At 65.8% G+C, this 25428-nt stretch overlaps 1 protein-coding gene across 11 annotated transcripts in view; it reads right to left on the bottom strand.

The window, feature by feature from the left end:
- Positions 1–25428, bottom strand: part of JAKMIP1 (janus kinase and microtubule interacting protein 1) — a 136424-nt gene that overhangs the window by 21134 nt on the left and 89862 nt on the right. For all 11 annotated transcript variants that reach the window (XM_070068033.1, XM_070068025.1, XM_070068032.1 and 8 more), the window contains exons 4-11: positions 25174–25383; positions 24328–24447; positions 19696–19842; positions 19051–19191; positions 16411–16470; positions 5335–5463; positions 3714–3842; positions 1755–1838 (exon numbers count right to left, since the gene is read on the bottom strand). In XM_070068033.1, the coding sequence (XP_069924134.1) occupies positions 1755–1838; positions 3714–3842; positions 5335–5463; positions 16411–16470; positions 19051–19191; positions 19696–19842; positions 24328–24447; positions 25174–25383 (1020 nt within the window). The remainder of the gene's footprint in view (positions 1–1754; positions 1839–3713; positions 3843–5334; positions 5464–16410; positions 16471–19050; positions 19192–19695; positions 19843–24327; positions 24448–25173; positions 25384–25428) is intronic.

Genomic DNA, 25428 nt, shown 5'->3' with positions numbered 1-25428 from the left:
GGGAGAGAGGCCAGCCCAGCCCCCGTGCAGAGGAGAAGCCACAGCTGGCACCAGGGCCCAGGCGGGGCAGGGAGCCCCTGCGATCCACCTGACTGGCCCCAGGCCAAGTGAACTGAGCGCAGAGCAGAAAGCCAGTGCCGGGCCGGCCCGGGCCGCCAACCCGCAGAGCGGTGAGCAGACGCCACTGCTAGTTCCGGGGCGGTGGGCTGCCTGGCGACCGCTGCCTGCAGCACTACCCGTGCCCGGGCCAGCGCCCCGGAAAGCCTGCTGCCTGACGGCCGGTGCCTCAAACAGGCAGTGAGGCCGAGCCCTGGCCTCAGCACCCCCAGCCAGGAGGCAGCATTGGAGTGCGCGGCCAGGCAAGTTTTGAGGCACGCGAGCTCAGCCTGGGAGGGGAAACCGAGGCCAGCGGCAGGGTAGGACAGGAGCTGGACGGAGCCTCAACACCTCCCACCTGGGCATCTGCCCTGGCCACTTCCGAGCCCCTGCCTCTGCCCCCAGCAGTGGTAGCCCCATTCTAAAGAGAAGGACACGGAGACACAAAGAAATCACACAACCGTCCAAGGTCAGACGTAAGCAGGTGTCCGGCTGCTCCGGTGTGTGCTCCACACCCCTCCCCCACCCCACGAGAAGGCGGGGCCACAACGCCCACGGCCACTCCACTTCCCCGTCTTTCCCTTCCAGTGGCGGCCTCGTTACAGGCCCTCCGCCTGAATTCCAATCTCGGCCACAGCCCTGAGCCCCGCTCCCGCTAACTGGCCATCGCAGGAGCTGGTTCTCAGCTGGTGGGGCCCTCCCTTCCTGCTACCCGCCTGGACAGCTCACGGCCACCCCCCAACACACTGCGCCACTCCCAGGGTCCCACCAGGCCCCGCGGGCACCTGGCCAGCCCTGCCCAGCCCCGGGCAGCAGGCTGTGGCCTGCACTGGGGGTGGAGGCAGGGGAGCCGTCAGCCATGTCTGCCCACACACACGTTCCAGCACTCCCGTGATGAGGTGCGGCCACGTGGCTGGTGCCAGCCCACAACTGATGCCGAGGCAGGAGAGCCTCTCCCTCCCCAGCCGAGCGGTGGTGTGTTCCGGATTCAGCAGCTGCCAGATGCGGTGGCTCCCTACTGGGCCCCTGGGGAACCGCGTGCAGCCCACGAGAGGGACCAGAGGGCGGGAGGAGCTGCACCTGGGGGTGGAGAGGCCCGCGCTCTCCTGCACTGCATGGACCCTCGGGCCTACTGCTATTGCCCTCGGACGCCACTGGAGCGGCCAGGCCTCCACCCTGAGCCCCTCAGGGACCCCATCCCCAGGAACAGGTCGGCGCCCTGGCTCTGCCTTTCCCCGTGTCCCGCTGCCCACCTGGCCTGGCCTACAAGAATTCAGAGATGGACACCCAGAGGTGACTGAGACGTGCAGGCGCCCAGGCTCTCTCGCTCACAATCCCGGCGTGGGGCCCCGCGGTGAGACCTGAGCGACAGCTCGGACCGTCACAGACTCCTGTCCGCTTCCACAGCCGAGCCCCTCGGCTTCACGTCAGAGACGCTCTGGCCGCCTTACTCTTGGGATTTCCTCCTATTTTCCTGCACGTGGCACACAGAGAAGGCTGCGCGAGACGCTCAGGCCGGGCTCCAGCTGTTCCCAACATGGCGCACGGCACGCCAGGGAGCCGCTCCTCGCTCAGCTCACCGCACCCAGGCGAGCCCAGGCACACAGCAGGCACACGGGAAGGCGCCGACGGGCAGGCCCGCGGCCAGCGCTCCTCACCTGCCCCTTCTCCGCCAGCAGTTTCTCCAGGTCCTCGATCTTGGCCTGACAGCGCAGGAGGTCAGCCTGCAGCTGCTCCCGGGTCTGGAAGGAATGGAGCGAGTGAGCGGGTCACGCACGCAGGTGAGTGACGGGCGCAGCCGCGGAGCCGACCTCATGGGCCCTGGGGACCCTCCCGGGGGCCTGCTCTTGGGGGCAGGTAGTGGGCACAGGACAGGAGCCCGGGGAAGGGACCCCTGTCTTCAGAGCGGCAGTGAGGCAGAAGCCAGACGTGGCCAGGGCACAGCCCCGGCTTCCCGACCACGGTCAGCGTGTGCTCCCTCGGCAGTCGCCGGGCTACCGAGCGCTTTCCCACTCGCTCAGGCTCCTGCTTGGGCCCTCTGTCACCTACAGCAAGGTATCGAGTGTCTCTGGGTGCAGGCAGGAAATGTAACGAGGGGATGCCAACGAGCACGGGCTGGGAGGGAGTGGTGGGGGCTGCGGCTAATGCCAGGCCCAGGTGCTCCCCCCCCCCCCCCCGCCCCAGGGAAACACGGCCAGGTGGGAGCAGAGGCCTGGTGCTGCTGGACTCTCTGACCTTTGACCCCTCAAGTCAGAAATGTGGACTTCCTGTGGGGAGCAATCCGGACTAGACTAAGTTACTCGAATTAAGACTTATTCTATGCATCTGCTCTCCCACAATATGGCGCTGGGAGAGAAGTAAACAGCTTCCGCACAGCTGCCTCCAGTTCAACTAATAAATTGTAGGACTTGCTCCTGATTGGAGAGCAGCGTACTCGGCGTGTGGGCAGCCGAGTTAGGATTGGCGGAGGAGGACTATAAAGGAGGAGAGAGACGGCATGCACCAGGAACATCTATGGGGAACATCTAGCTGAAGGAACACCCGTGCAGCCCCCGAGAAAGCCGGCCGGCGGTGTGCCGTTCCCCTGCGGAAGTGGGGAATGTGGCAGGGGGAACTGCCCTTCCACGGAGGTGGAAGGGATAGTGGCCAACCCGGGAAGAACCAGCAGCAAACCCGGGGAGGGCCGAGCAGACGAAAGAACAGCGCAGGGTCCTGTGTCGTTCCCCCACGAAGACGGGGAGCGACATAATGGTGCCGTGACTCGGATATGAAGCCTAGGCAGGGTTTAGTGTCGTTCCCCCATGAAGACGGGGAGCGACACTTCCCTCTGTCAGCTCTTGACGTTTGAACATCGCTAGTCACTGACATTAAGAACACAAACAGTGCCACTCAGACAACGCCTCGCCACTCACTGGCTCTGACCCAGGCTCTGCTCCAGCCCCTCCCCCACCGTGGCGGGGCGGGGCCGCTCCGCCTGTACCACCCGAGCAAGGCCCTCCCGGCAACCGGCACTCCAGCCCAGCCCTGGAGACCACGCGAGCTGCCCGGGGGAGCACGGGCGGTGTCAGAGGGACCGGCTGCCACCCCAGCTCTGTCTGCTCCTCCCAGGCGGTTTTTTTTTTAAGCCTCGCTTTCCTTTTTCGGAACCTGGGGCTGATTCCCCAAGGGGCCAGTGTGGGAACGAAACAGGGGGCACGAGAAAGCACTGGCACTAGCGGTGCTCCTGGGAGCCACCCACAGACCCTGGTCTATGCAGCTCCTGAAGTCAGAAGTTTCTGGAAGGCAGAGCTCAGCCCAGCACGGTCCTCAGTGTCTTGTGGGCTGGAGAGCACCCCAGGCTGCCTTCCAAGGATCCACAGGGGTGTCCCGGGGCCCTACGCCCTGGAGGGAGATGAACCCTCCGGTCTACACGGCCTGCAGACCACCGGACAGCACATCACACGGGAGCAGCCTCTCGCTGTCAACCCAGCGCGCCACAGCTCTGGCCAGCCTCGTGGGCACGCAGAGCGCCTTCCACAACATCACCACGGTGGAGACTTTGCCGGGAGCGCCCCGCACCTCTCAGAATCCCCTCCGCGTGCCCCGGGCAGGGGTGGTGACAGAGCCAGCGCACTTACCCGGGCCTCCCGCTCCGCATCCAGCGTCCCGCCCACCTGCTCCTGGAGCAGGGCGTAGGCTCGCTGCAGGGCCTGGTACTCCCTGGTCAGCTGGCAGAACCTCAGGTCGGCCTCCTCGCGGGTCGTGGTCTTAACAGAAGGGAGAAAAGATGCACAGTGACACACGCGGCGGTGCGTGCCACAGCGGACACGGCACAACCACTGCCGGCCTCAGCTGGACAAGCAGGCCCCCATCGGGGAGCGCCGGGCCGGGGAGCCGAGTCCGTGCCCTTTCTAGGAGGCCCGGGCCCGGCAGTCGCTGCTTAGGGAGAGAGAGGAGGGGCCCCAGGTGGCCAGCCTCAGTGCAGGGCGTCGTCCTCTGGGGCTTCCTAGGAAGTGGCCACATAGCAATGTGGGTAACCCGGGAGTCACGGGAGCCACTCAGCATCGGGGCAGAGGCCGTGGCGGGCAGAGGTGCCCGAAAGGCCACAGGGCCCGGTGCAGGGCTGCAGAGGACCCAGGAGTCTCCAGCTTGCGCGAGGCCTGGGCTGCTGGCGTTCCCCCCCGCCACAGGAGGGGCTGCCAAGGGACCACCAGCCACGTAGAGAGGGGGAGCGTGCCCCCTGGACTTTGGGCGCTAGGCAGCAAAGGGGAGGGCTGTCTGGGGTACGGAGTGCCAGGGTCCACAGCCACACGGCCCCAGGGGAGGCCAGCGTGGGAGTCACTCTAGAAGGGACTCCACAGAAAAGACCACCAGGACGGGGGAAAGGGCCCACGTGGGAGTCTGTGGGAGGCAGATGGCCAAGTCCTGGGAGTCGGGCTCCCAGGGGACGCGCTGCCCATGGTCCCGCAGGAGGCTGCTGGGAGCAGGTCCGGAGTGGGGAGCTTGTGAAAGCCGGGGGTGGGGGTGGGGGTGGGGGCAGCGGCACCTCCCTGCACCAACACATCCCGGCTCAGCCTTCCTGTCCAGGGCTGGGCGGGCTTGCGGGGCTCCCACGAGGCCCAGAGAAACAGCTGCAAGGGGGGGCACTGGGCCAGCCCCAGGTCCCATGGGGAGGAGGGAGGAACTTGCCCTGAGGACGCCTGCAGTCTGGGTCAGCCTGGGGAGCCCAGGCCCCACAGGGACCACCTGAGCCTCGGGGCAGGGGCACAGCCAAGAAGCCGCAGGCACACTCTCAAGAACGCAGTGCGCTCCACGGCACGGCTGTGCCCCTGGGTGCGTGCAGTGGTCAGGCAAGGTCAGCGGGAGACCTGGGGTGAGGGGACGTCCGGGGCTCCCGCTTCCCTCCATGCATTTCTGGACTGCCGGGCCGGGGCTCTGACAGTAAAACTTCACGTTCACGGGCGCCAGGTGGGGGTGTGCGTGCATCATGCATGCAGGCGTGCACGTGTGCGTGGGGGTGCCGGACAGACCATCATGCAGCAAGTGTAAGTGCAAAAGGCAGGCACACCAAGACGGCCTGTGCCAATGGCTTAGCTCGACGGTGGCGCCACACACGTGCCTGCCCCCTCCCCAGGACCGCTAGATGCACCGGGAGGGATGGGCGGTCTGGGGCCCACGCCGCCAGGCGAGGCAGCACTTGCAAGGGTCAAAGGTGGGAAGCACCCAGGCGGGGCCGTGCGCCCCCGCAGGCTGGCTTACGTCGTCCAGGTCCTCCTCGGGTGTGGCCGGCGTCCTGTCTGTGCGGTCTGTGTTGTAGGATGTCTCTGACAACGTTTCTGAGTCCACGGACTCCTCGTCAAATCCAAAAAATGTCTCCACAACATGCTTCTGCAGAAGGCGGTCGGCGTCAGGAACGGACGGGCACCGCCCGCACCCCCGGCCCGTCGCTGTCGCCACCGTGCAGACGCACACGCAGGAACGGACGGGCGCCGCCGGCACCCCCGGCCCGTCGCTGTCGCCACCGTGCAGACGCACACGCAGGAACGGACGGGCGCCGCCCGCACCCCCGGCCCGTCGCTGTCGCCAGCGTGCAGACGCACACGCAGGAACGGACGGGCGCCGCCCGCACCCCCGGCCCGTCGCTGTCGCCACTGTGCAGACGCACACGGTCCATGACGCTGGTGCATCCCGAGGCGTAGCCGGTGGGCTGGGGGGCTGGCCGCGCGGGCAGGAGCGGGGGCTGCGGCCAGAGCGAGCCGGCCAGGCTGAGTCCCTGAGCCCCTCCCAGAGCCCAGCGAGGGCACAGAAGCCTGCCTGGCCCTGAGCACCATGGGGGTCGCTATGCCCAGGCAGCGCAGCAGGAGGCCGGGCTGGCTGCGTATGGAGCCCCAGGGAGAAGCGTCGGGAAGAATACGCCAGGGATGGGGCAAGGCTTCAAGAGGTGAAGTCCAAACACTGACCCTGCACACTCTGACCAGCCCATGTCCCCACCAGACCGTAACTGTCACAGAAACCTGCAACACTTACGAAGTCAGGGACAGCACAAGGCCCCTGGCGCACCTGTCACTCAGACACAGGGGCACTTTTCAAGCTCCGCCCACCGGCCCCTGAGTTACTCTGCCCAGCGCTTCTGTCGCTGCTGAGATAGGAGCAGGAGCTCCGCTGGTTCATTCATTCATTCATTCAACAAACGCCGGCCTCCTTCCAGGGCCAGACACAGGACTGAGGGGAGGCGGCAGCGGGGGCGCTGCCCCTGGGGGCTCCAGGCCGCTCCGTGCCACAGCCTTCGGCCCGCAAACAGCCACAGAGAGATCAACGCCCTCGTTTCAGGAACTAGGACTCTGCTCGCCTTGCAATCAAGGGATGCTCCCCACCACGGAGGAGAAGCCGCCACTAAGTCCCAGAGCCGAGCCCCAGACCCTCGCGGGCTCCTGAGAAGGCAGCTGCTCTGGGCCCCTCCCGCCCCCAGCCAGTGTGCAAGCCTGGGAAGGAAGGACCGCACCGCAGTTCCCGACGGGATTGGGGAGGAGCTCAGCCTCGGGGCAGGCAGGGAGACAGGTGACTTCCTTGTCCCCACACAGAACTCGGGGGCTTTGCAGGAGGCATCCACGCCCAGAGCGCCTTTGCACCTAGGGTCTGTCTGTCCCCAGTGCACCCGAGGGGCAGGCCCCTCTCCCAGCCCCAGATGCATGCCAGCTGGGTCCCCAGTGGCTCTGCGGGGCCTCCTGGACAGCAGCCCTAGCCCCTAAACTTGCCACGCACAGCAGCAGCACCAGCCTCTAAGGGGCTCAGCCCCAAACCCAGGGCCTTCCTGATCCTTGTCGGCCCCTCATGCCCGTCCCCTCTCAGAGAAAGCCTGTTACCAGCCCTCTCGCAGCCGGCACCTCCGTCTGGTCCACACCACCACCTCTTGCCAAAATCCTGAAAGCCAGACCCCGCTGGGCTCCCGGCTCCTGCTCTACCCCTCCCCATGGCGGCCACTGTGACCATCTGAAAACAAGAGTTGTGCGGCGCCGGTCCTGGGCTCAGGAGCCCTGCTGGCTGCCCCATCACACCTGCACTAACACCCTGCCAACGCCACACACACTTCCTCTCCTTCATCACCCTGCTGCAGGCCCAGTGCCAAGCATGAGCCTTACACACACCTGCCACAGGGCCTTTGCACTGCTGGGCCACCTGTCCCCAGCATTCACACGGCTGTCTCTCTCCCTGCCCTCCGGTGTCTGCACAATTGCAACTGTACAGAGAGGCTTCCATGACCAGCCCACCCCCGCCCCGTCTTTCATTTCTGACCACCGCCAGGCCAAGCCACAAGGTCACTTCACTTAGACGTTTATTTCCTGTGAGGCCTCTAGACGGAAGCTCCATAAAGGCAGGAACCTGGCCCCAAAGCTCCTCACAGTGGTCCACCCCCACCCAGGGCCCCGAGGCTCCGCACAGTGGTCCACCCCCCACCTAAGACACACTGGCTGCTATGTAAGAAGTCAGAGACACGTCTCTCTCCATGAACTCAACCCAGCCTCGTCCGCTTACCCGCAAGCGGCTCGCTTTGCACACAGCGCCCTGCCCCCTCGTGCCTGCTCACGAACCCCAGGGGAGCACGTGGAGGCGGATGCGGTGCCCAAGAGGGCTCCACAAACCTCGGCCGGCATCTCTCTCCTGGGAGGGGTCGGCGACGGCCCCATCCTCAAATCTCCCCTCCGGGAGAGGCCTGCTGTCAGTCACTCTCCCAGGCTCCCCAGAGCAGAGGCCGGGACACCCGAGGGAGACGCGCAGCAGCGGCGGCAGCTCCCCTGCACACGCACCTCCCCCCCCAGCTCCCACGTTCCCCAGGGGGCTGCCGGGCCGACTCCTTTCCTGTAAACACAGCTAACTGTGAGGCCTCTGGGGGCGGGTGCAACCTGCGGCAGCAACGCCCCCGGATGGGGCCCCAGGTCAACACACCGCTGGGCCCTGATGCTGGGCTGGGCTCCCGAGGCACGCAGAATGACCCAGGATGGCCACCTGTTGGAAGCTCGCTGGGAGCAGGCAGGGACTGCCAGGTGCCCACGTGTTGAAGGTGGAGCTGGCTTTGTCAATAACCTGAGGCGTAAGGCGGCCTGGAGGCTCCCGAGAACCCTGGGTTCAGGGAAAGAGGAAGCAGCGTGGAGGGCAGAGACCCAGCTCTGAGGGGCAGGTGGCAACCCCAACAGTGGACGTGGGCCCCGCCCACACGACACTCAGCACCAGCCAGCTGGCTGGGATCCAAGCCCCAGCAGTTACAGCACCAGGCCCATGGCTGTGCCGGCCTGGAAAGGTTAGCTTTAAATAGCATTGTTACCTGCAGCGCCCACAGGCATTCCCTACCTGGGCCTTTATCGATACAAAGTAAAACAGGAAAGAATACAGTCTACAGTGGCAACTCCGAGGCTGCCTTGAAGACGGGGCCATTTGTTCCCCAATACATGCTCCAGACGCACAGGAAATGGCCCAGCACCTGCCGCCCCGGGGTGGGGGTGGGGGGCTGGAGGAGAAGTGCCGGGTAAACCCCCTTCCTCCTCGAAGGCATGGCACCGGCCGGGCTTTAAACAAGACCAGGCAGCGATGTCTCAATTATTCCGAAATTCCCCAGACACTTCCAAAGCCAGGACACACTGGGGGAAGGCCTGTCCGTCACCTGCTTGCCCAGGGCCCATCTGCTACAGGAAACAGCTCACTTCTCCAGGCGTCTGCTTCCATTCCAGCCGAAGCCAGGCCTGGCCGCCTGTTTTACAAACTCTTTGCTGGCTTTTCCCTGGAGTTTGGGCAGAAACGACCGGCAAGCCAGTGTTTCTTCCGGGTGCGGGGTCAGCACGCGGAGCTGTTCGCTCTCTGCAGGTTAGAGGTCAGACGGGCCAGGAGGTGGAGAGGGGACGCCCCCACCTCTGGACGCCACCTACCTTCATGTCTGTAGGTCATCTCCTGGCAGCCAGAGAAGTAGAGGCAGACCAGAGCACAGAGGCAGAGGAAGAAGGAGAAGTAGAGGACAAAGAGGACGTACTCCATGGCGGCGAGAGAGGGCGAGGGCCCCTGCCTGCCTGTGCCGGCTGCGCCCCGCCGCGCCCCGCCGCGCCCTCTATAGCCCTACGGGAAAGCACCCGTCCTCACCACACACAGCAGGCCCGCTCCCTCCAAGGCAACCAGAGAACGGGGATGCCAGCCGGCCCCAGGGCTGCGCCATGCAGGCTGAGGGGAGTGGCTCCAGGCTGGGACCGGTGCAGCGTGCGTCACAGGGCGGGGGGGGGGGGGGGGGCTCCAAGCCCTGTAGTTCTCTGGGGACTTTCCTCCCAGGAGCCATTGTCCCTGAGCAGAGAGCCAGGTGCATGGTGCCGGCTCCCCGGACAACCGCAGGCCCCAGGAACAGCACTGGCTGCCCTGGGGCCACAGCTCAGGACTAGCAGGCCCCGCCTCGGCACCCAGGAGGTTTCCCTCCGACGTGTGCTCCAGACCAGGTAAGCTCCGTGTTTTCCCCGCAGTCCTCTCGCCAGCATTTGTTTTGCCGTTACCTGCTGTCAGACAGAAGGCTGTGGTTTTCTAACTGGATCCCGGTCGGCACTGTGGCTCACTAGGCTAATCCTCCGCCTGCAGTGCAGGCACACCGGGTTCTAGTCCCAGTCGGGGCGCCGGATTCTGTCCCGGTTGCCCCTCTTCCAGGCCAGCTCTCTGCTGTGGCCCGGGAGTGCAGTGGAGGATGGCCCAGGTGCTTGGGCCCTGCACCCCATGGGAGACCAGGAGAAGTACCTGGCTCCTGGCTTCGGATCGGCGCAGTGCCGGCCGTGGCGGCCATTTGGGGAGTGAACCAACGGAAGGAAGACCTTCCTCTTTGTCTCTCTCTCTCACTGTCTAACTCTGCTGTCAAAAAAATATAAATTAATAAAATAGCCGGATCCCACACAGAGCCGTGTCTGAGAGTCGTCCATTTCTCCGAGCACTCTCACTAAGCAGAACGCCAAAAGCAAAGGCCCGGGGCCTGCGCCCGCCACACCAGCACCCAACATGCACACAGGTTCAAGTCCCGGCTGCTCCACTTCCGATCCAGCTCCCTGCTGTGGCCTGGGAAAGCAGTGGAAGGCGGCCCAAGTGCTGGGGCTCCTGCACCCACATGGGAGACCTGGAAGAAGCTCCTGGCTCCCGGCTTTGGCCTGGCCCAGCCCTGGCTGTTACAACCATTTGAGGAGTGAACCAACGGATGGAAGATCTAACTCTGCTTTTCAAATAAATAAATAAATCTTTAAAAAAAAAAAAAAAGCAAAAGCTCCCATTTGGAAAAATGGACAGAGTTTGCCATAGAAAAGTAAACTTCTGCTTTTCACAGACTGTAAACCATGTTACAAGACGCTGGATGGGGTGGGCGTTACGGAGCAGCCAGCTAAGACCCTGCGTGCGATGCCTGCACCCGTGTCGCTGCGCCTGGTCCACATCCCGGCTCCTCTGCTCTGACCCGGCTTCCCCGCCATGTGCCTGGGAGGCAGCAGGTGATGGTCTAAGTACTCGGGGTCCTGTCCCCCACGAGGGAGACCTGGATGGGATTCTGGGATCCTGGCTTCAGCCTGGCCCACCACTGGCTGTTGCAAACCAGAGGGTTGGAGATCTCTCCCGGTCTCGCCCTCTCTATGTCACTCTGTCTTTCAAACTAAAGAAACAGAAAAACAAAACCTGGGCCATTCACGAAAGGAGAGAGAGCGACAGCTGTGTCCCCGCAGCTCCTTCACCTCCAACAAGGCAGACCGCCGCTGTCCACTCCTCCTCAGGCCCCGCTCCGGCAAGCATGGAGCCTGACCACGCTCGTCACTTGGTGCTCACGGGCACTTTAAGTCACTCCTCTCGATGAGGCGCCACCCGGCCTGTGACCAGCTGAGTGACACCGGCCTGAAGCTGCCACGGCCAGCTGGGTCACTGCAGGGATGGAGCCCGCTGGAGAGGGAGCCAGCCCACGGGAAGGCAGCACCGAGACAGGAGGACACAGGCCCAGCCGACAGCAGGTGAACACTGAGATCCAGCTGTGCCTGGAGCCAGCAACCACTGATGTCTCAGTTACATAAATGCCTTCCCTGGACCTGTGCTCCCAACATGAGGAACAGAAAATACGGCGGCCGGCGCTGTGGCGTAGTGGGTTAATCCTCTGCCTGTGGCACTGGCATTCCCTACGGGCGCCAGTGCAAGTCCTGGCTGCTCATCTTCCAACCCAGCTCCCTGCTGTGGCCTGGGAAAGCAGCGGAAGATGGTCCAAGTGCTGGGGCCCCTGCACCCACGTGGGAGACCCGGATGGAGCTCCTGGCTCCTGGCTTCAGATCAGCCCATTGTGGCCATCTGGGGAGTGAACCAGAGGATGGAAGACCTCTCTCTCTGTGTGTCTCTCCTTCTCCCTGTAACTCTGCCTCTCAAATAAATAAATCTTAAAAAAAAAAGAAATAAAAGAAAAGAAAGAAAAAGAAGAAGAAAAAAAGAAAACCTGGCTAATGGGGGAGGGGGAGGGGCAGAGCCTGGAAACCAAGCCAGCTGCAAACTGTTGAGTCCTGGGACAAGCCTGGGGACTCTCGGGAGAAACCACTAGGCAAGTGCCCCCAGCAGCAGCCGCCTGGGCCTCGGTGCGCCCTGGCTCTGCAGAAACCGTGAGACACATCCAAGCAGGCCGGCTCCGGGTTCTGCTCCGTTTCCACCTCTGCCGCAAGCCTGCACCCCTCACCAGCATTCTGCCATGCCCAAGGCAGACAGTGCTGAGCCAAGGGCCACAGGGCTGGGGGACAGGACAGGCTGAGGGCAGGGGCAGCCTCAGGCCCAGCCGGCATGGACGAGCCAGGTGTCTGGGGGCCATGAGCTCGCTTCTTTCCTTGCACGTGGCCCAGGAGCCAGACTGGAGCGCCCAGGCGTCACTACCAGTGCAGGGCTCCCGGACACACGGTGTGAGCCCCCGGGGCCATTCTGCCCCCACCCCATCACTCCTGCTTTCGACCACGAGCATCTCTGAGCACACCCCCGAGGAAGCAGACACGGAAATGGGGAGGGACAGACGCAGCGCCCCGTGCCAGGACAGAAGGAGGCAGGGGCCGAGGAAGCCCAGAGGCGGGGCTGTGCCCGCGGGCTGAGCCATGCAGGCCTCCTTGAAGGAGTGGGAGACAGCGAGGTGAGGCCTGGGACCTGCAGCCCAGATGTGCAGGAGGGCACAAAGTGGGCGGGGCCAGCTCGACAAGCCCTGGGGGTCCTCGCCACGGAAACTGGGAGCCTGCAGGGAGGAGTCAGGCTCAGAGCCGTGCCTCAACGAGCTTTGCAGGGGAGAGGAGGTGCCAGAAGCAGGGAGAGCGGCCAGGGAGCTACGGCAATGATGGCACCGAGAGAGGAGAGGGTCTGAGTGAAGACCCCTGGAAGGGGGCAGCAGGGGCCCCTGGATGCCGCCTGCAGCGCCTCCTCCACAGGACCCGGCCAAGGCTCACTGCCACGCTCCCCCTGCAGCCACGGCTTCCTGTCCTTCTTGGAGGAACGATCCCGACTCTCTGGACCTTCCTGTCTATCCAAAGTCTTCAGAGGGGGTCTGGATGTGCCCCTGGGCCCACCTCCTCCAGACAAGGTGCGGCCAGGTCTGCTGCCCCAGGGCCAGTCCAGGGTCCTCTTGTTGCCTAGCAACCTGCGTTTCCACAGGAGACGGGGGGGGGGACCGAGTGTGTGGGGCCCACGTCTGTTCCTACCCTTCCCGGTAGGTCTCCCAGCCTCCCCTCACGGGACATGACCGCCAAAGGTCCCAGTCTGCCACACTGTCACCTGAGACCAGCTCTCAGGAAGCATGGTGTGAATGGGGGGGGCTGCAGATCTGAGGAGCAGTCCCCCAGCATCCACTGACCGCCTCCTGTGCGCCAGGTGGAGGAGGGCGACGCCCTCTGACCTCACGCATGTGGCGCAAGTTGGGAGATGCAGGAGGCAGAGCCCCCGAGGCTCCTGGGCCTCGCTGATGCCACCCTGGCTGCAGCTGCGTGTGACCCCTGCACTGCTCAGGCCGGGTGTGGGAGCCACTTTCCTGCGTTGCAGCCACGCTGCCCGCGCGCGCGGGACTCCGCTCAGACACAGCCTCCGCACCTGCTACACGTGTAGGCAGGCTCGGCTGGCCAGTGCGTGTTCTGCCGGCCTGAGAAAGGGGCTCCAGCCAGACCTCCCTCCAAGCAAGACCCCCAACTGTGCGGCTGGCCAAGGAATCACTCAGGACCCCGCCTCAGTCCTCTCCACAGGTGATGTGAGCCCTGGCTCAGCCAGCTATTTCCCAGGGGAGGGGAAATCCAGGGGCCTCCAGGGCAGGCCCAAGGGGTCGGGGCCCTCAACCTCTGTGACAGGAGAGCCCCCAACCAGGGCCGGCGCCCGGCGCAGCCCCCACCCCATCTGCCACAAGCCGGCCTGGGGCGTGCATAGTGAGGAGTCTGGGGAGGTTCACCAGGGTCAGAGGGTGGGCACAGCTGCCAGACTTCTAGAAAACTCTGGAACCTATGAGCCACTCGCCACTTGCTGGATGTCAAAGCACTGGAGGCGTGAGGGACGCACGGTGGTGGGGGCACTGAATGGGGAGGAAGCTGTCGAATGCCCGTGGGAGAGGGAGGGGAAGCCGCTCAGCGCTCAGGCCGGGACGGAAACCTGCTCAGCCCGCGCACCTGCCCGACGGTGCGGGGTTGGGGGGCGCCTGCCCCGAGCCTTGGGAAGAGAGAAGTGCTTGTCAGGAGTGCAGAAGACCAGCCCCTGCTCGGGGACGTCTGGGCGCTCTCCTGGCTTGGCCTGCGAACGGCACAGAGCCTTTTGCTGCAGGAGATGGCGTCGCCCTGTTCTGGGACGTCCAGCGTGCAGCGGGGCAGGGCGCAGCCTCGGCCCACAACTGTCTGGGTATCCCCTGCCCCCCATGGCCACTGACAGGCAAGAGCACCCAGTCGTGATGCACACCCGGCCCTCTGCAGAGGTCTCTTCCCATGGACACATTCATAAATCAGGAGAGAGGAAAAAACCTTTTTGGTCCCAGGACTTCTGCGAGAGGCTGGAAGAAACCAGGTTCACCAATGGGGTTCGCCTGCTCTCCTCCTGGAAGCTCCATGGGGTGTCCACCGCCACAGCAATGGGACGTCCAGTCAATGGGTCGACTCCGCGCCCTCCAGATGTGCACCTTCTAAAAGCCCATCCATGTGACGATGGCAACCCCCCCACACACACACACAGAGGACAGGCCTGTGTCCTAACCACTGCACCTCTCCTGCCGACCAGCAGGGGGCGCGCGCGCCCGGCCAACGCCTCCTGGCCTCTGATCAGTCCAAAGGGGGGAGTGGGGAGGGAGCGGCTTTCTGCAGAAACAGAGCGACTGAGAGACGGCACAAGCACTTTCTGCAATGCTCGGCAACCGCAATCAAACACAAGCGGCCCGGCGGGAGCCGCCCGCGCGGGCAGAAACGCGTTTACCGCAGCATCGTCCATCACCGTGACAAGCTGCAAGCAAACGCGCCCGGCAGTGGCAAAACGGTGGACAAATTTACAGCGCGTCTCCTCGGAGGGTTATGTGGCCGTAAAAATTCCCATGTATGGCGACAGCACACACTGGCACAAGTGCATAGACTATGGTGTTAAGGGAAATGCAGGAGGCGGGGCAGTGGGAGATGCTGCCGGTGACGTAGCACGGCCCACGCCCCAGTGTTCCAGACGTGGCCGCAGGACTTCCACAGCAAAGATACGTGTTCAGGCGCACACAGGCTCCGCCCACACCACTTCTGTCAAGTGCACCTCGCCGAGCCCGACTGCCCGGGCAGTGGCTGCACCCAGGGGCCCCAGACGTCAGTCAGCCTCAGCCTGTGTCTCTGAGCTGTTTCTGCAGTTTATATCTAGTCCATAAGCTCTCTGGAACTGAGGAACAGGGAGAACGCCCCCACCTCGCGGTGCGGCTGTGAGGACCACGAGGGGCTCTGTGAACAACCACCTGTCCACGGATGCCACCAATGCAGACGCCACGCCAGGACCAGCAGGCTGCCTGAGGTGCACGTCCCGCCCGCGGGTGCACCAGCATTGGACACCCTGACACATCAGGAGCACACAGCCCCGGCCACATCGGAGTGCTGGGTGCCGGGCCGGCTCTGCGCTCCAAGTCCCGCGTCTGCCAGCGTGCACCCTGGGAGGCAGCAGTGTCGGCTCAGGACGCGGGTCCCTGCCACCCTCCCGGGAGATCTGGATGGCAACCCTGGCTGTGGCGGGCGTTGGGGAGTGAGCCAGCAGATGGAGGGAATCTCCCTCCTCCTCTCTGCCTTTCAAATAAGTAAACAAATTTACTTTTTCAGTGCTTAGCACTTCTGCAATGTCTGGTGTCAGGGAGTGGACTGTGTGCCCCAGGGAAGTCCTCAGAACGGGACCCGGGCCAGGGACAGGCTCAGTGCAGACGTAACCGGTCACACGGACACGAGGTCACAGTGGAGCAGCGACATCCTTATCAGAGGACGGCCGGGAGGACAGGAGAGGCAGGCAGATGATAAAGGTCATGACCAAGGACGGCCGGGAAGCCACGAGAAGCCAGAGTGAGGCAGGTGGCTCCCCCCACAGGTCTCGGAGTGAGAGCGCACCCTGCTGACACTTGGATCTCGGACCTCTGACCTCTGACCTCCAGGAACGCCCACTGCACGTGGCCAGCCGTCGGTCTGGAGACACTCAGCCTAACAGCCGAGCTTCTCGTGGAGGACCGGACACCTTACAGCCCAGTACGTGGGGCCCGGCCTGCCACAGCCCCTGACCCCAAGGTCCTTGGCCATGGGCCATCACAGCTGAATGGCTGCTTTCGCTGGTTAGAGGGGAACCCCTGGCAGGGCAGGAGGAGGCTCGTGTCCCGGGAGTGGACAGCAGGTTCCCGGGTTTACAGAAACCCCCTCCGCTGCGGGCGCCCACCCCACGTCCTCTCCTCTCTCCCAGCGTGGCCGGGAGGCAGCCAGGTTCCAATGCCAGGCTCTCTGCCCGCCTCCCGGACACCCGAGACGACTTCCCCCAAAGAACGCGGTTCTGAAAGCACACAGCTCCCCGCTCTGCACAGCAGTGCCCTTTAAATCCTTCCAAAAACAACCTAAGGATTTGTGTTTTGGGTTTTTCATTTGGGATGAGTAAGCCCTGAGGCTGAGACACAGAAGCCGGCAGCGAGGCCTCCATGAATACGTTACAGAACTGGGTCAGCTGTGCGGCTGTCACTTTCGCTGCCTTGCAAGACAGTGGCAACAGCTTTTCCACCAGCAGCCGCGCAGAGGGGCGTGTCTGCCCACAGCCTCCCCTCCCCCACCACGCGCCCCACTGCCCCACAGGTCCCCCCTCCGCCCCGCCCGGGCTCACCTTGGGCGGCTTCAGGCTCTTCCCTCGATGCCTCTTGGAGCGCAACAGCCGTTCTCTCTCCTGGAAGGAAGCACAACCGTCGGCATTTCCTGACAGCCTCGCGCACACCCAGTGCTCCGCCACGCCACTTGTCCAAACCAGCACGCGCTGGCCCAGCTCCAAGTGTCCCAGGGGTGCGGCTTCTCAGACCCGGCACTAACAGAGCCGCACCGTTATCAGACCCTGCACTGGACTCGGACCTTCCCAGAACAAACGCCAAGATCTGCGGGTCCCACAAGACTTCAGCCGGTCTGTCTCGGGGCCGGAAGGCGTCATGCACCCTGGCCAGGGCTGCCCGCACACGGCTCTGCCAGCCCCAGAGGCTCCGGAACACCTGCGACGTTCAACGCAGACACAGCCGGGCCGAGTCCCGGCTGCAGCTCCTCCCGGCAGCCAGCGTAATTTCTCAGGTTCCCAGTTCCTTCCTCTGCTACCAGGCTACAACATGCCCTGCACGGTGGCCCTGAGCAAACGCACGCCATGTGGCTCCTGTCGGCACAGATGCCCTGCGGGAACAGCAGCGGGCACAGGGAACCAGGGTGCTGCCTCTCTCCCAACCACGTCTTCCTCTCCTCGACCACAGAGGCCACGCCAGGGCTCAGCCACAGCCCCGAGGTCCACCCTGCCCCGCCTCGCTCCGCGCCGGACGCGCCTGCTCTCCACTGGCTCTACCGACAGTGCTCTTCCGACTTTCTGATCATCTTTACTGAATGTTTGTTTTTCATCCCAAGCTACACTGAGTGCTCTCTGTGATGAGGCAAAGACGGACGGAAGGGAGGGAGGGAGGGAAAGAAATTAGAGACACAGAAAGGCAGAGTGAGTGCCTCATCACACACACTGCCCCACGACACTGCCCCACGACACTGTCCCAGGACACTCACACACACTGCCCAGGACACTCACACACTGCCCCAGGACACTCACACACACTGCCCAGGACACTCACACACACTGCCCCAGGACACTCACACACTGCCCAGGACACACACACTGCCCCAGGACACTCACACACACTGCCCAGGACACTCACACACACTGCCCAGGACACTGCCCCAGGACACACACACACACACTGCCCCAGGACACTCACACACACTGCCCCAGGACACTCACACACTGCCCAGGACACTCACACACACTGCCCCAGGACACTCATGCACACTGCCCCAGGACACTCACACACACTGCCCCAGGACACTCACACACACTGCCCAGGACACTCACACACACTGCCCCAGGACACTGCCCCAGGACACTCACACACACTGCCCAGGACACTCACACACACTGCCCAGGACACACACACTGCCCCAGGACACTCACACACACTGCCCCAGGACACTCACACACACTGCCCAGGACACTGCCCCAGGACACACACACACACTGCCCCAGGACACTCACACACTGCCCAGGACACACACACACTGCCCCAGGACACTCACACACACTGCCCAGGACACACACACACTGCCCCAGGGCACTCACACACACTGCCCCAGGACACTCACACACACTGCCCAGGACACTCACACACACTGCCCCAGGACACTCACACACACTGCCCAGGACACTCACACACACTGCCCAGGACACACACACACTGCCCCAGGGCACTCACACACACTGCCCCAGGACACTCACACACACTGCCCAGGACACTCACACACACTGCCCCAGGACACTCACACACACTGCCCAGGACACTCACACACACTGCCCCAGGACACTCACACACACTGCCCCAGGACACTGCCCCAGGGCACTCACACACACTGCCCAGGACACTCACACACACTGCCCCAGGACACTCACACACACTGCCCAGGACACTCACACACACTGCCCCAGGACACTCACACACACTGCCCAGGACACTCACACACACTGCCCCAGGACACTCACACACACTGCCCAGGACACTCACACACACTGCCCCAGGACACTCACACACACTGCCCAGGACACTCACACACACTGCCCCAGGACACTCACACACACTGCCCCAGGACACTCACACACACTGCCCCAGGACACTCACACACACTGCCCAGGACACTCACACAAACTGCCCACAGGCTCTTTGCAGCCGCCTTCCCTGCCGCAGCCGGGACGTCCCCGGCACCGCACTCGGCCTTCCTCAGGCCCGCTGACCACTGCAGCGCGGCCGCCTCCCACAGAGCTACAGGGACGCGGGAACCACAGGGCCTCGTCCTCAGCAAGCTCTCCAAACTCCGGTCTGTTCACAAAGCTCAGGCCACAGCCCGCGCCCCCTCTTTCTGCAAAGTTCTCTCCAGGGCAGGCTAGACTGGCTCTGGGACAGACTCCCCCTCTGCAAGGGCCTCTCTGTACAGACCACGCCCCCGCCGCACAGGCCTCTCTGTACAGACCACGCCCCCGCCACACAGGCCTCTCTGGGACCACGCCCCCGCCACACAGGCCTTTCTGGGACAGGCCACGCCCCTCCGTGAAGGCTGGACACTCCCTCCTGGAACTGACACTGCGCGGGGAGGCCTGAGAGCCAGGTGGCCACCGACAGCGCTCCCTGCGCCCAGGAAGCCCGGGGACCGCGCAGGCGCGGGGGAGCTCCGCCGGCCGTACCAGGGAGAGGTCCTCGATGACCTGCTGCTGCTCCAGCACCTGCATCCTCAGGAACTCCATCTCCTGCTCGTCCCTCGTCAGGCTCAGGTCGGTCAGGGACGTGTGCCGCTTCAGCGACGCCTGCGCGGACAGCTTCTCCTTCTGCAGAGGGGGGCGGAGAGCGGCGGGTCACCCCGACGGCGCCGGCCCCCGCCCGCAACCAGCCCGAGGTGCGTCCTGCGGCGCCTACTGCAAGGCCTCCGAAGGCTGGGTGGGTGGACACTGGACACCTGGCCGGGGAGGCAGGCAGGAGCCCACACAGCTCACACCTGCACCTGCTCGGGACAGAAAGGAGGGCGCGTGCCCTCGGGGCCTCGTCTTCTCGGCTGTAAAACGGGGGTGACTCCTGCCAACAGCGGACTGGAGAGCACGCCATAAACCATCAGCTGCCAGACGCCCACTGCAGCCGAGGGCCAGCCAACCTGGCAGGAGGCCGCGGCCCAGCCTCCCCACGGCTGCTGTGGCGGGTGGAGAGGCCGGGGAGGGAGCTGTGTCCCTGGGCAGGAGGGAGCCGGGTCCCGGGGCGGGGTGGGTGGAGAGGCCGTGGGAGGGAGCCGTGTCCCGGGGCGGCGCGCGCACGCGCACTCACCACCTCCAGGCACTCACCACCTCCGCGTTCTCCCGGCTCAGCGCCTTGATCTTCTGCTCCATCCTCTGGATGCTCTGCAGCAGGTCCTCGTTCTTCTTGTTCATGCGCTTGTTCTTCTCCACCAGCGGCTTCAGCTGCACCTCCGTCTCCCGCGAGCGCTTCAGCTGCGGGGCGCACAAGGCAGCGGCGTGGGCGGAGGCCTGCAGAGGCCTGCCCTGGGGCGCCTCAGCCCCGGCTTCCCTGTTGGGACACTTTCTGGGTGCTGCAGGCCCCACACAGAGCCTCGGGGGCCCGGGAGGCTGCAGCAGCCCCCGCTGCCTGCCGGGTGGGCGGCCAGTGTGTCCACCGTCCCCCTGGACTTGACCCCCAGAGGCCGGGGCTCACACACGGCCACCTACATCCTCCTGGCTGCCGTTCCTCCCCAGGGAAACCCAGCGGGCCCCTCGACACCCTCGGGTGACACACCCCTGCTGGGCCCAGGCCCGCGCTGGGTCAGAGGGGATTCGTGTGGGGGCCGCCCATCCAGACAGACAGGAAGGGTGGGCACACAGCAGAGGCCACAGCACCGGGCAAGTGCGGGAGCCACGGGAGAATCCTGGGGAGGAAAGGCCAGCACCAGGGACAGGGAGAGCAGGCCGGGGGCGGGGGCTGCTGGTTTCCTCTGAGCACAGGGTCCCTGGGCCTCGCTGACTTCCAGCTGCAAGGTCACGGGCATCTATCAGATGACCATGGCAGCCCCGCCGCCCTCACAGGCTGGTGGTGAGAAGTGTGTACAGTGCAGTCTTTCCAGGGTTCTTGTGATGGACAAAAACGTAAAACAACTTCAGCACGCATCCTGCTGTGACAGCCACGGGACCGGGCAGTCACCGTGACCCTGAAACAGCGGTAACCCCGCCCCACGCACAACCCTGGGGTGCCACCCCACCCCGACTTGACAACAACCTGAGCACACAGAGGTGAGGTGCCCGGGTCACAGGCCCCACCCTCAGCGGCCAGGCTGTGGCAGCAACAGTAAAATACCCCCATGGTGTCCATTGAAGCACAGAACACACCACGTGACCGGCGTTCCAGAGGTCTAGTACCCACAGAAGTGAACGTCCAGCTAGGAGAGGCCTCAACCGCCACCACTGGGGAGCGGCTGCACCAGCCCAGGCCCCGGCGCCTCCACACGGCCGTGGGCAGACCAGAGCACAGCGGGCTGCAGCGCTCAATGGGCAGACAGACTGGGGACCGGAGTTGTGGCGGAGTGCGTAAAGCCGCCACCTGCGGCGCTGGCATCGTATGTGGGCACCGGTTTGTGTCCCAGCTGCTTCACTTCCCACCCTAGTTCCCTGCTAACGGCCTGGGGAAGCAGCAGAAGGCGGCCCACGTGCTCAGGGCCCTGCACCCACGTGGGAGACCTGGATGAATCCTGGCTCCTGGCCTCAGCCCAGCCATTGCGGCCATGTGGGGAGTGAACCAGCAGATGGAAGACCTCTCCCTCCCCCACCCCCTCTCTCTCTCTGCCTTTCCAATTAAGCAAATCAACAAATAAAAGTTATTCATAACCTTTACCACCTAAAATAACAGCCTTCACTATGCAGAATGACAACAATGTGCTTCTGTTCTATAAACTGCGTTTCTCTCTTAATTTCCTGTGAACACATTTCCATGGCACTTGAACATGTTCTGCATCACCGATTCCGAGGACTGCATAGACTCCGTCGTATCAGTGCTCCACAGCCGACGCCTTGGTGTCTAACAACTGGGGGCTTTGGTTTTGGTGTCTGTAATAAACAAGTGCGGATGCCTCCACACTTCTCACTCAGCTTCTCCGACGTCTGCTAAGGATAAACTCCCTCAGGAACAGAGGGCAGGGACAGACTTCCTCAATGGGTGTGCATGAGAGTTTTAATGAAAGGGACACGAGAGAGGAGGGGCCGGCAGAGGCCTGTGCCCAGCCCCTTGTGCCCGGCCCCCTGTGCCCAGCTCCCTGTGCCCAGCTCCCTGTGCCCGGCTCCCTGCGCCCGGCCCCCTGCGCCCGGCTCTCTGTGCCCGGCTCCCTGTGCCCGGCCCCCTGCGCCCAGCCCCCTTGTGCCCAGCTCCCTGTGCCCAGCTCCCTGTGCCCGGCTCCCTGCGCCCGGCCCCCTGCGCCCGGCTCTCTGTGCCCGGCTCCCTGTGCCTGGCTCCCTGTGCCCAGCCCCTTGTGCCCAGCCCCCTGCGCCCAGCTCTCTGTGCCCGGCTCCTTGTGCCCGGCCCCTTGTGCCCAGCCCCCTGCACCCGGCCCCCTGTGCACCGGCCCCCTGTGCCCGGCTCCCTGCGCCCGGCTCCCTGTGCCCGGCTCCCTGCGCCCGGCCCCTTGTGCCCAGCCCCCTGCACCCGGCCCCCTGTGCACCGGCCCCCTGTGCCCGGCTCCCTGCGCCCGGCTCCCTGTGCCCGGCTCCCTGCGCCTGGCCCCTTGTGCCCAGCCCCCTGCACCCGGCTCCTTGTGCACCGGCTCCTTGTGCCCAGCCCCCTGCGCCCGGGCCCCTGCGCCCGGCCCCTTGTGCCCAGCCCCCTGCGCCCGGGCCCCTGTGCCCAGCTCCCTGTGCCCGGATCCCTGCGCCCGGCCCCCTGCGCCCGGCTCTCTGTGCCCGGCTCCCTGTGCCCGGCCCCCTGCACCCGGCCCCCTGCGTCCGGCCCTCTGTGCCCGGCTCCCTGTGCCCGGCCCCCTGCACCCGGCCCCCTGCGCCCGGCTCCCTGTGCCCGGCTCCCTGTGCCTGGCCCCCTGCGCCCGGCCCCCTGCGTCCGGCCCTCTGTGCCCGGCTCCCTGTGCCCGGCCCCCTGCACCCAGCCCCCTGCGCCCGGCTCCCTGTGCCCGGCTCCCTGTGCCTGGCTCCCTGTGCCCGGCCCCTTGTGCCCAGCCCCCTGCACCCAGCTCCCTGCGCCCGGCTCCCTGCGCCCTGCCCCCTGCGCCCGGCTCCCTGTGCCCGGCTCCCTGTGCCCGGCCCCTTGTGCCCGGCCCCCTGCGCCCAGCTCTCTGTGCCCGGCTCCTTGTGCCCGGCCCCTTGTGCCCAGCCCCCTGCACCCGGCCCCCTGTGCACCGGCTCCCTGTGCCCAGCCCCCTGCACCCAGCTCCCTGTGCCCGGCTCCTTGTGCCCGGCCCCTTGTGCCCAGCCCCCTGCACCCGGCCCCCTGTGCACCGGCCCCCTGTGCCCGGCTCCCTGCGCCCGGCTCCCTGTGCCCGGCTCCCTGCGCCCGGCCCCTTGCGCCCAGCCCCCTGCACCCGGCCCCCTGTGCACCGGCCCCCTGTGCCCGGCTCCCTGCGCCCGGCTCCCTGTGCCCGGCTCCCTGCGCCTGGCCCCTTGTGCCCAGCCCCCTGCACCCGGCTCCTTGTGCACCGGCTCCTTGTGCCCAGCCCCCTGCGCCCGGGCCCCTGCGCCCGGCCCCTTGTGCCCAGCCCCCTGCGCCCGGGCCCCTGTGCCCAGCTCCCTGTGCCCAGCTCCCTGTGCCCGGCTCCCTGCGCCCGGCCCCCTGCGCCCGGCTCTCTGTGCCCGGCTCCCTGTGCCCGGCCCCCTGCACCCGGCCCCCTGCGTCCGGCCCTCTGTGCCCGGCTCCCTGTGCCCGGCCCCCTGCACCCGGCCCCCTGCGCCCGGCTCCCTGTGCCCGGCTCCCTGTGCCTGGCCCCCTGCGCCCGGCCCCCTGCGTCCGGCCCTCTGTGCCGGCTCCCTGTGCCCGGCCCCCTGCACCCAGCCCCCTGCGCCCGGCTCCCTGTGCCCGGCTCCCTGTGCCTGGCTCCCTGTGCCCGGCCCCTTGTGCCCGGCCCCCTGCACCCAGCTCCCTGCGCCCGGCTCCCTGCGCCCTGCCCCCTGCGCCCGGCTCCCTGTGCCCGGCTCCCTGTGCCCGGCCCCTTGTGCCCGGCCCCCTGCGCCCAGCTCTCTGTGCCCGGCTCCTTGTGCCCGGCCCCTTGTGCCTAGCCCCCTGCACCCGGCCCCCTGTGCACCGGCTCCCTGTGCCCAGCCCCCTGCACCCAGCTCCCTGTGCCCGGCTCCTTGTGCCCGGCCCCTTGTGCCCGGCCCCCTGTGCCCGGCTCCCTGTGCACCGGCTCCCTGCGCCCGGCCCCTTGTGCCCAGCCCCCTGCACCCGGCTCCTTGTGCACCGGCTCCTTGTGCCCAGCCCCCTGCGCCCGGGACCCTGCGCCCGGCCCCTTGTGCCCGGCTCCCTGTGCACCAGCTCCCTGTGCCTGGCCCTGTGCGCCCGGCCCCCTGTGCCCAGCTCCCTGTGCCCGGCCCCCTGTGCACCGGCTCCTTGTGCCCAGCCCCCTGCGTCCGGGCCCCTGCGCCCAGCTCTCTGTGCCTGGCTCCCTGTGCCCGGCCCCCTGTGCCCAGCCCCCTGCACCCGGCCCCCTGTGCCCGGCCCCTTGTGCCCAGCCCCCTGAGCCCGGCCCCCTGCACCCAGCCCCCTGTGCCCGGCCCCCTGTGCCCGGCCCCTTGTGCCCAGCCCCCTGAGCCCGGCCCCCTGCACCCGGCCCCCTGTGCCCAGCCCCCTGAGCCCGGCTCCCTGTGCCCGGCCCCTTGTGCCCAGCCCCCTGAGCCCGGCTCTCTGTGCCCAGCCCCCTGAGCCTGGCCCCCTGTGCACAGCCCCCTGTGTCCGGCCCCGCCCCACGCCATCGGTCTCCATGGGCCGCTTACCAGCTCATTCCTCTCGTCTGCGAGGAGGGTATTTCTGTCTTCCAGCTTCCGAATCACTGAGTTCAGCTCAGCAATTTTTAGCTGAAAGCGCCTCACATCTCGCTCATCCATGTGTTGGTCCTAAAAGAAATTCAAGACACAAAATGCTTTCAAGAAGCTTCAGTGACTCCAAGCACTCCACGGAGCCGCCCTGGGAAATTCGCAGCACGACACAGCAGGCGAGGTCCTTATTCAAAGACGGATAAACCCCCGGGCCGCCACCCCTTCCCGCAGGACGCTGCTGGAAGGTGTCGTCTCCAGGTGCCCGAGACTTCAAACTCCCGGGACCTCACGACCCAGCCCTGCTCGCCCAGGCACCTCCTCCAGAGGCTCCTCCCACCCCCACCCCCCACCCCACCCCCCACTCCTCCGCCCCTGCCAGGCTCACACTGACACGGAAACACCGCTGCCCCGTACAGGGCCGGCACACGGCATTGGCAATGAGTGCGTGCGTGAACGAGGGCTGCTTCGGCCTCGCTGTGCCCGTCAGTGGCCAGCTGCGGCCCCTTGGCCTTGCCCTTGCTTTTGCCCCTGGCCAGGCTCTGATTGGAACTCACTCCCGGTCCCGCTGTGCCCTTCTTTGTCGAGCGCCAAGGCCACAGCAGGCAGAGGTGGCCAGCACCTCACCCCTGCCTGCCCAAGCCCAGCACGGCCTGGCTCACAGGGAGTGCCCGTCAGCTGGGGAGGGAGAGGATACAGAAAGGGGACAGGACAGACTGATGGGCGGAAGGGGGAGGGGAAAGGCAGGCAGACGGGACCAGCGCGACCAGGGGGTGGAGAAGGGCGGTGGCGGTCAGCCGCGCTCACCTGGCCGCCCATGAGCTCCGCCATGTCCCCGATGCCGGGTGGGAGCTCCCTCTTGGGGCTGCTGTGGTGCCGCTCGGCCTCCTTGACCTGCACCAGCTGCTCGTCCAGGGCCTCCTTTTGCAGCAGCAGCCTCTGGGTCTGGCCGGCCTGCACGCCGAGCTCCTTCTCCAGGGCCAGGATCACGCGGTCCTTCCCCTTGATCTCGTCCATCTGCAGGAGACAGAGACAGCAGGCAGTGGGGGGCTCCCGCACCTG

Source organism: Oryctolagus cuniculus, chromosome 2, assembly GCF_964237555.1.
Source record: "Oryctolagus cuniculus chromosome 2, mOryCun1.1, whole genome shotgun sequence".
NCBI classification, from domain to species: Eukaryota; Metazoa; Chordata; class Mammalia; order Lagomorpha; family Leporidae; genus Oryctolagus; species Oryctolagus cuniculus.
The sequence above is the reverse complement of the archived record's forward strand: the minus strand, read 5'-3'. Positions and strand labels throughout refer to the sequence as shown.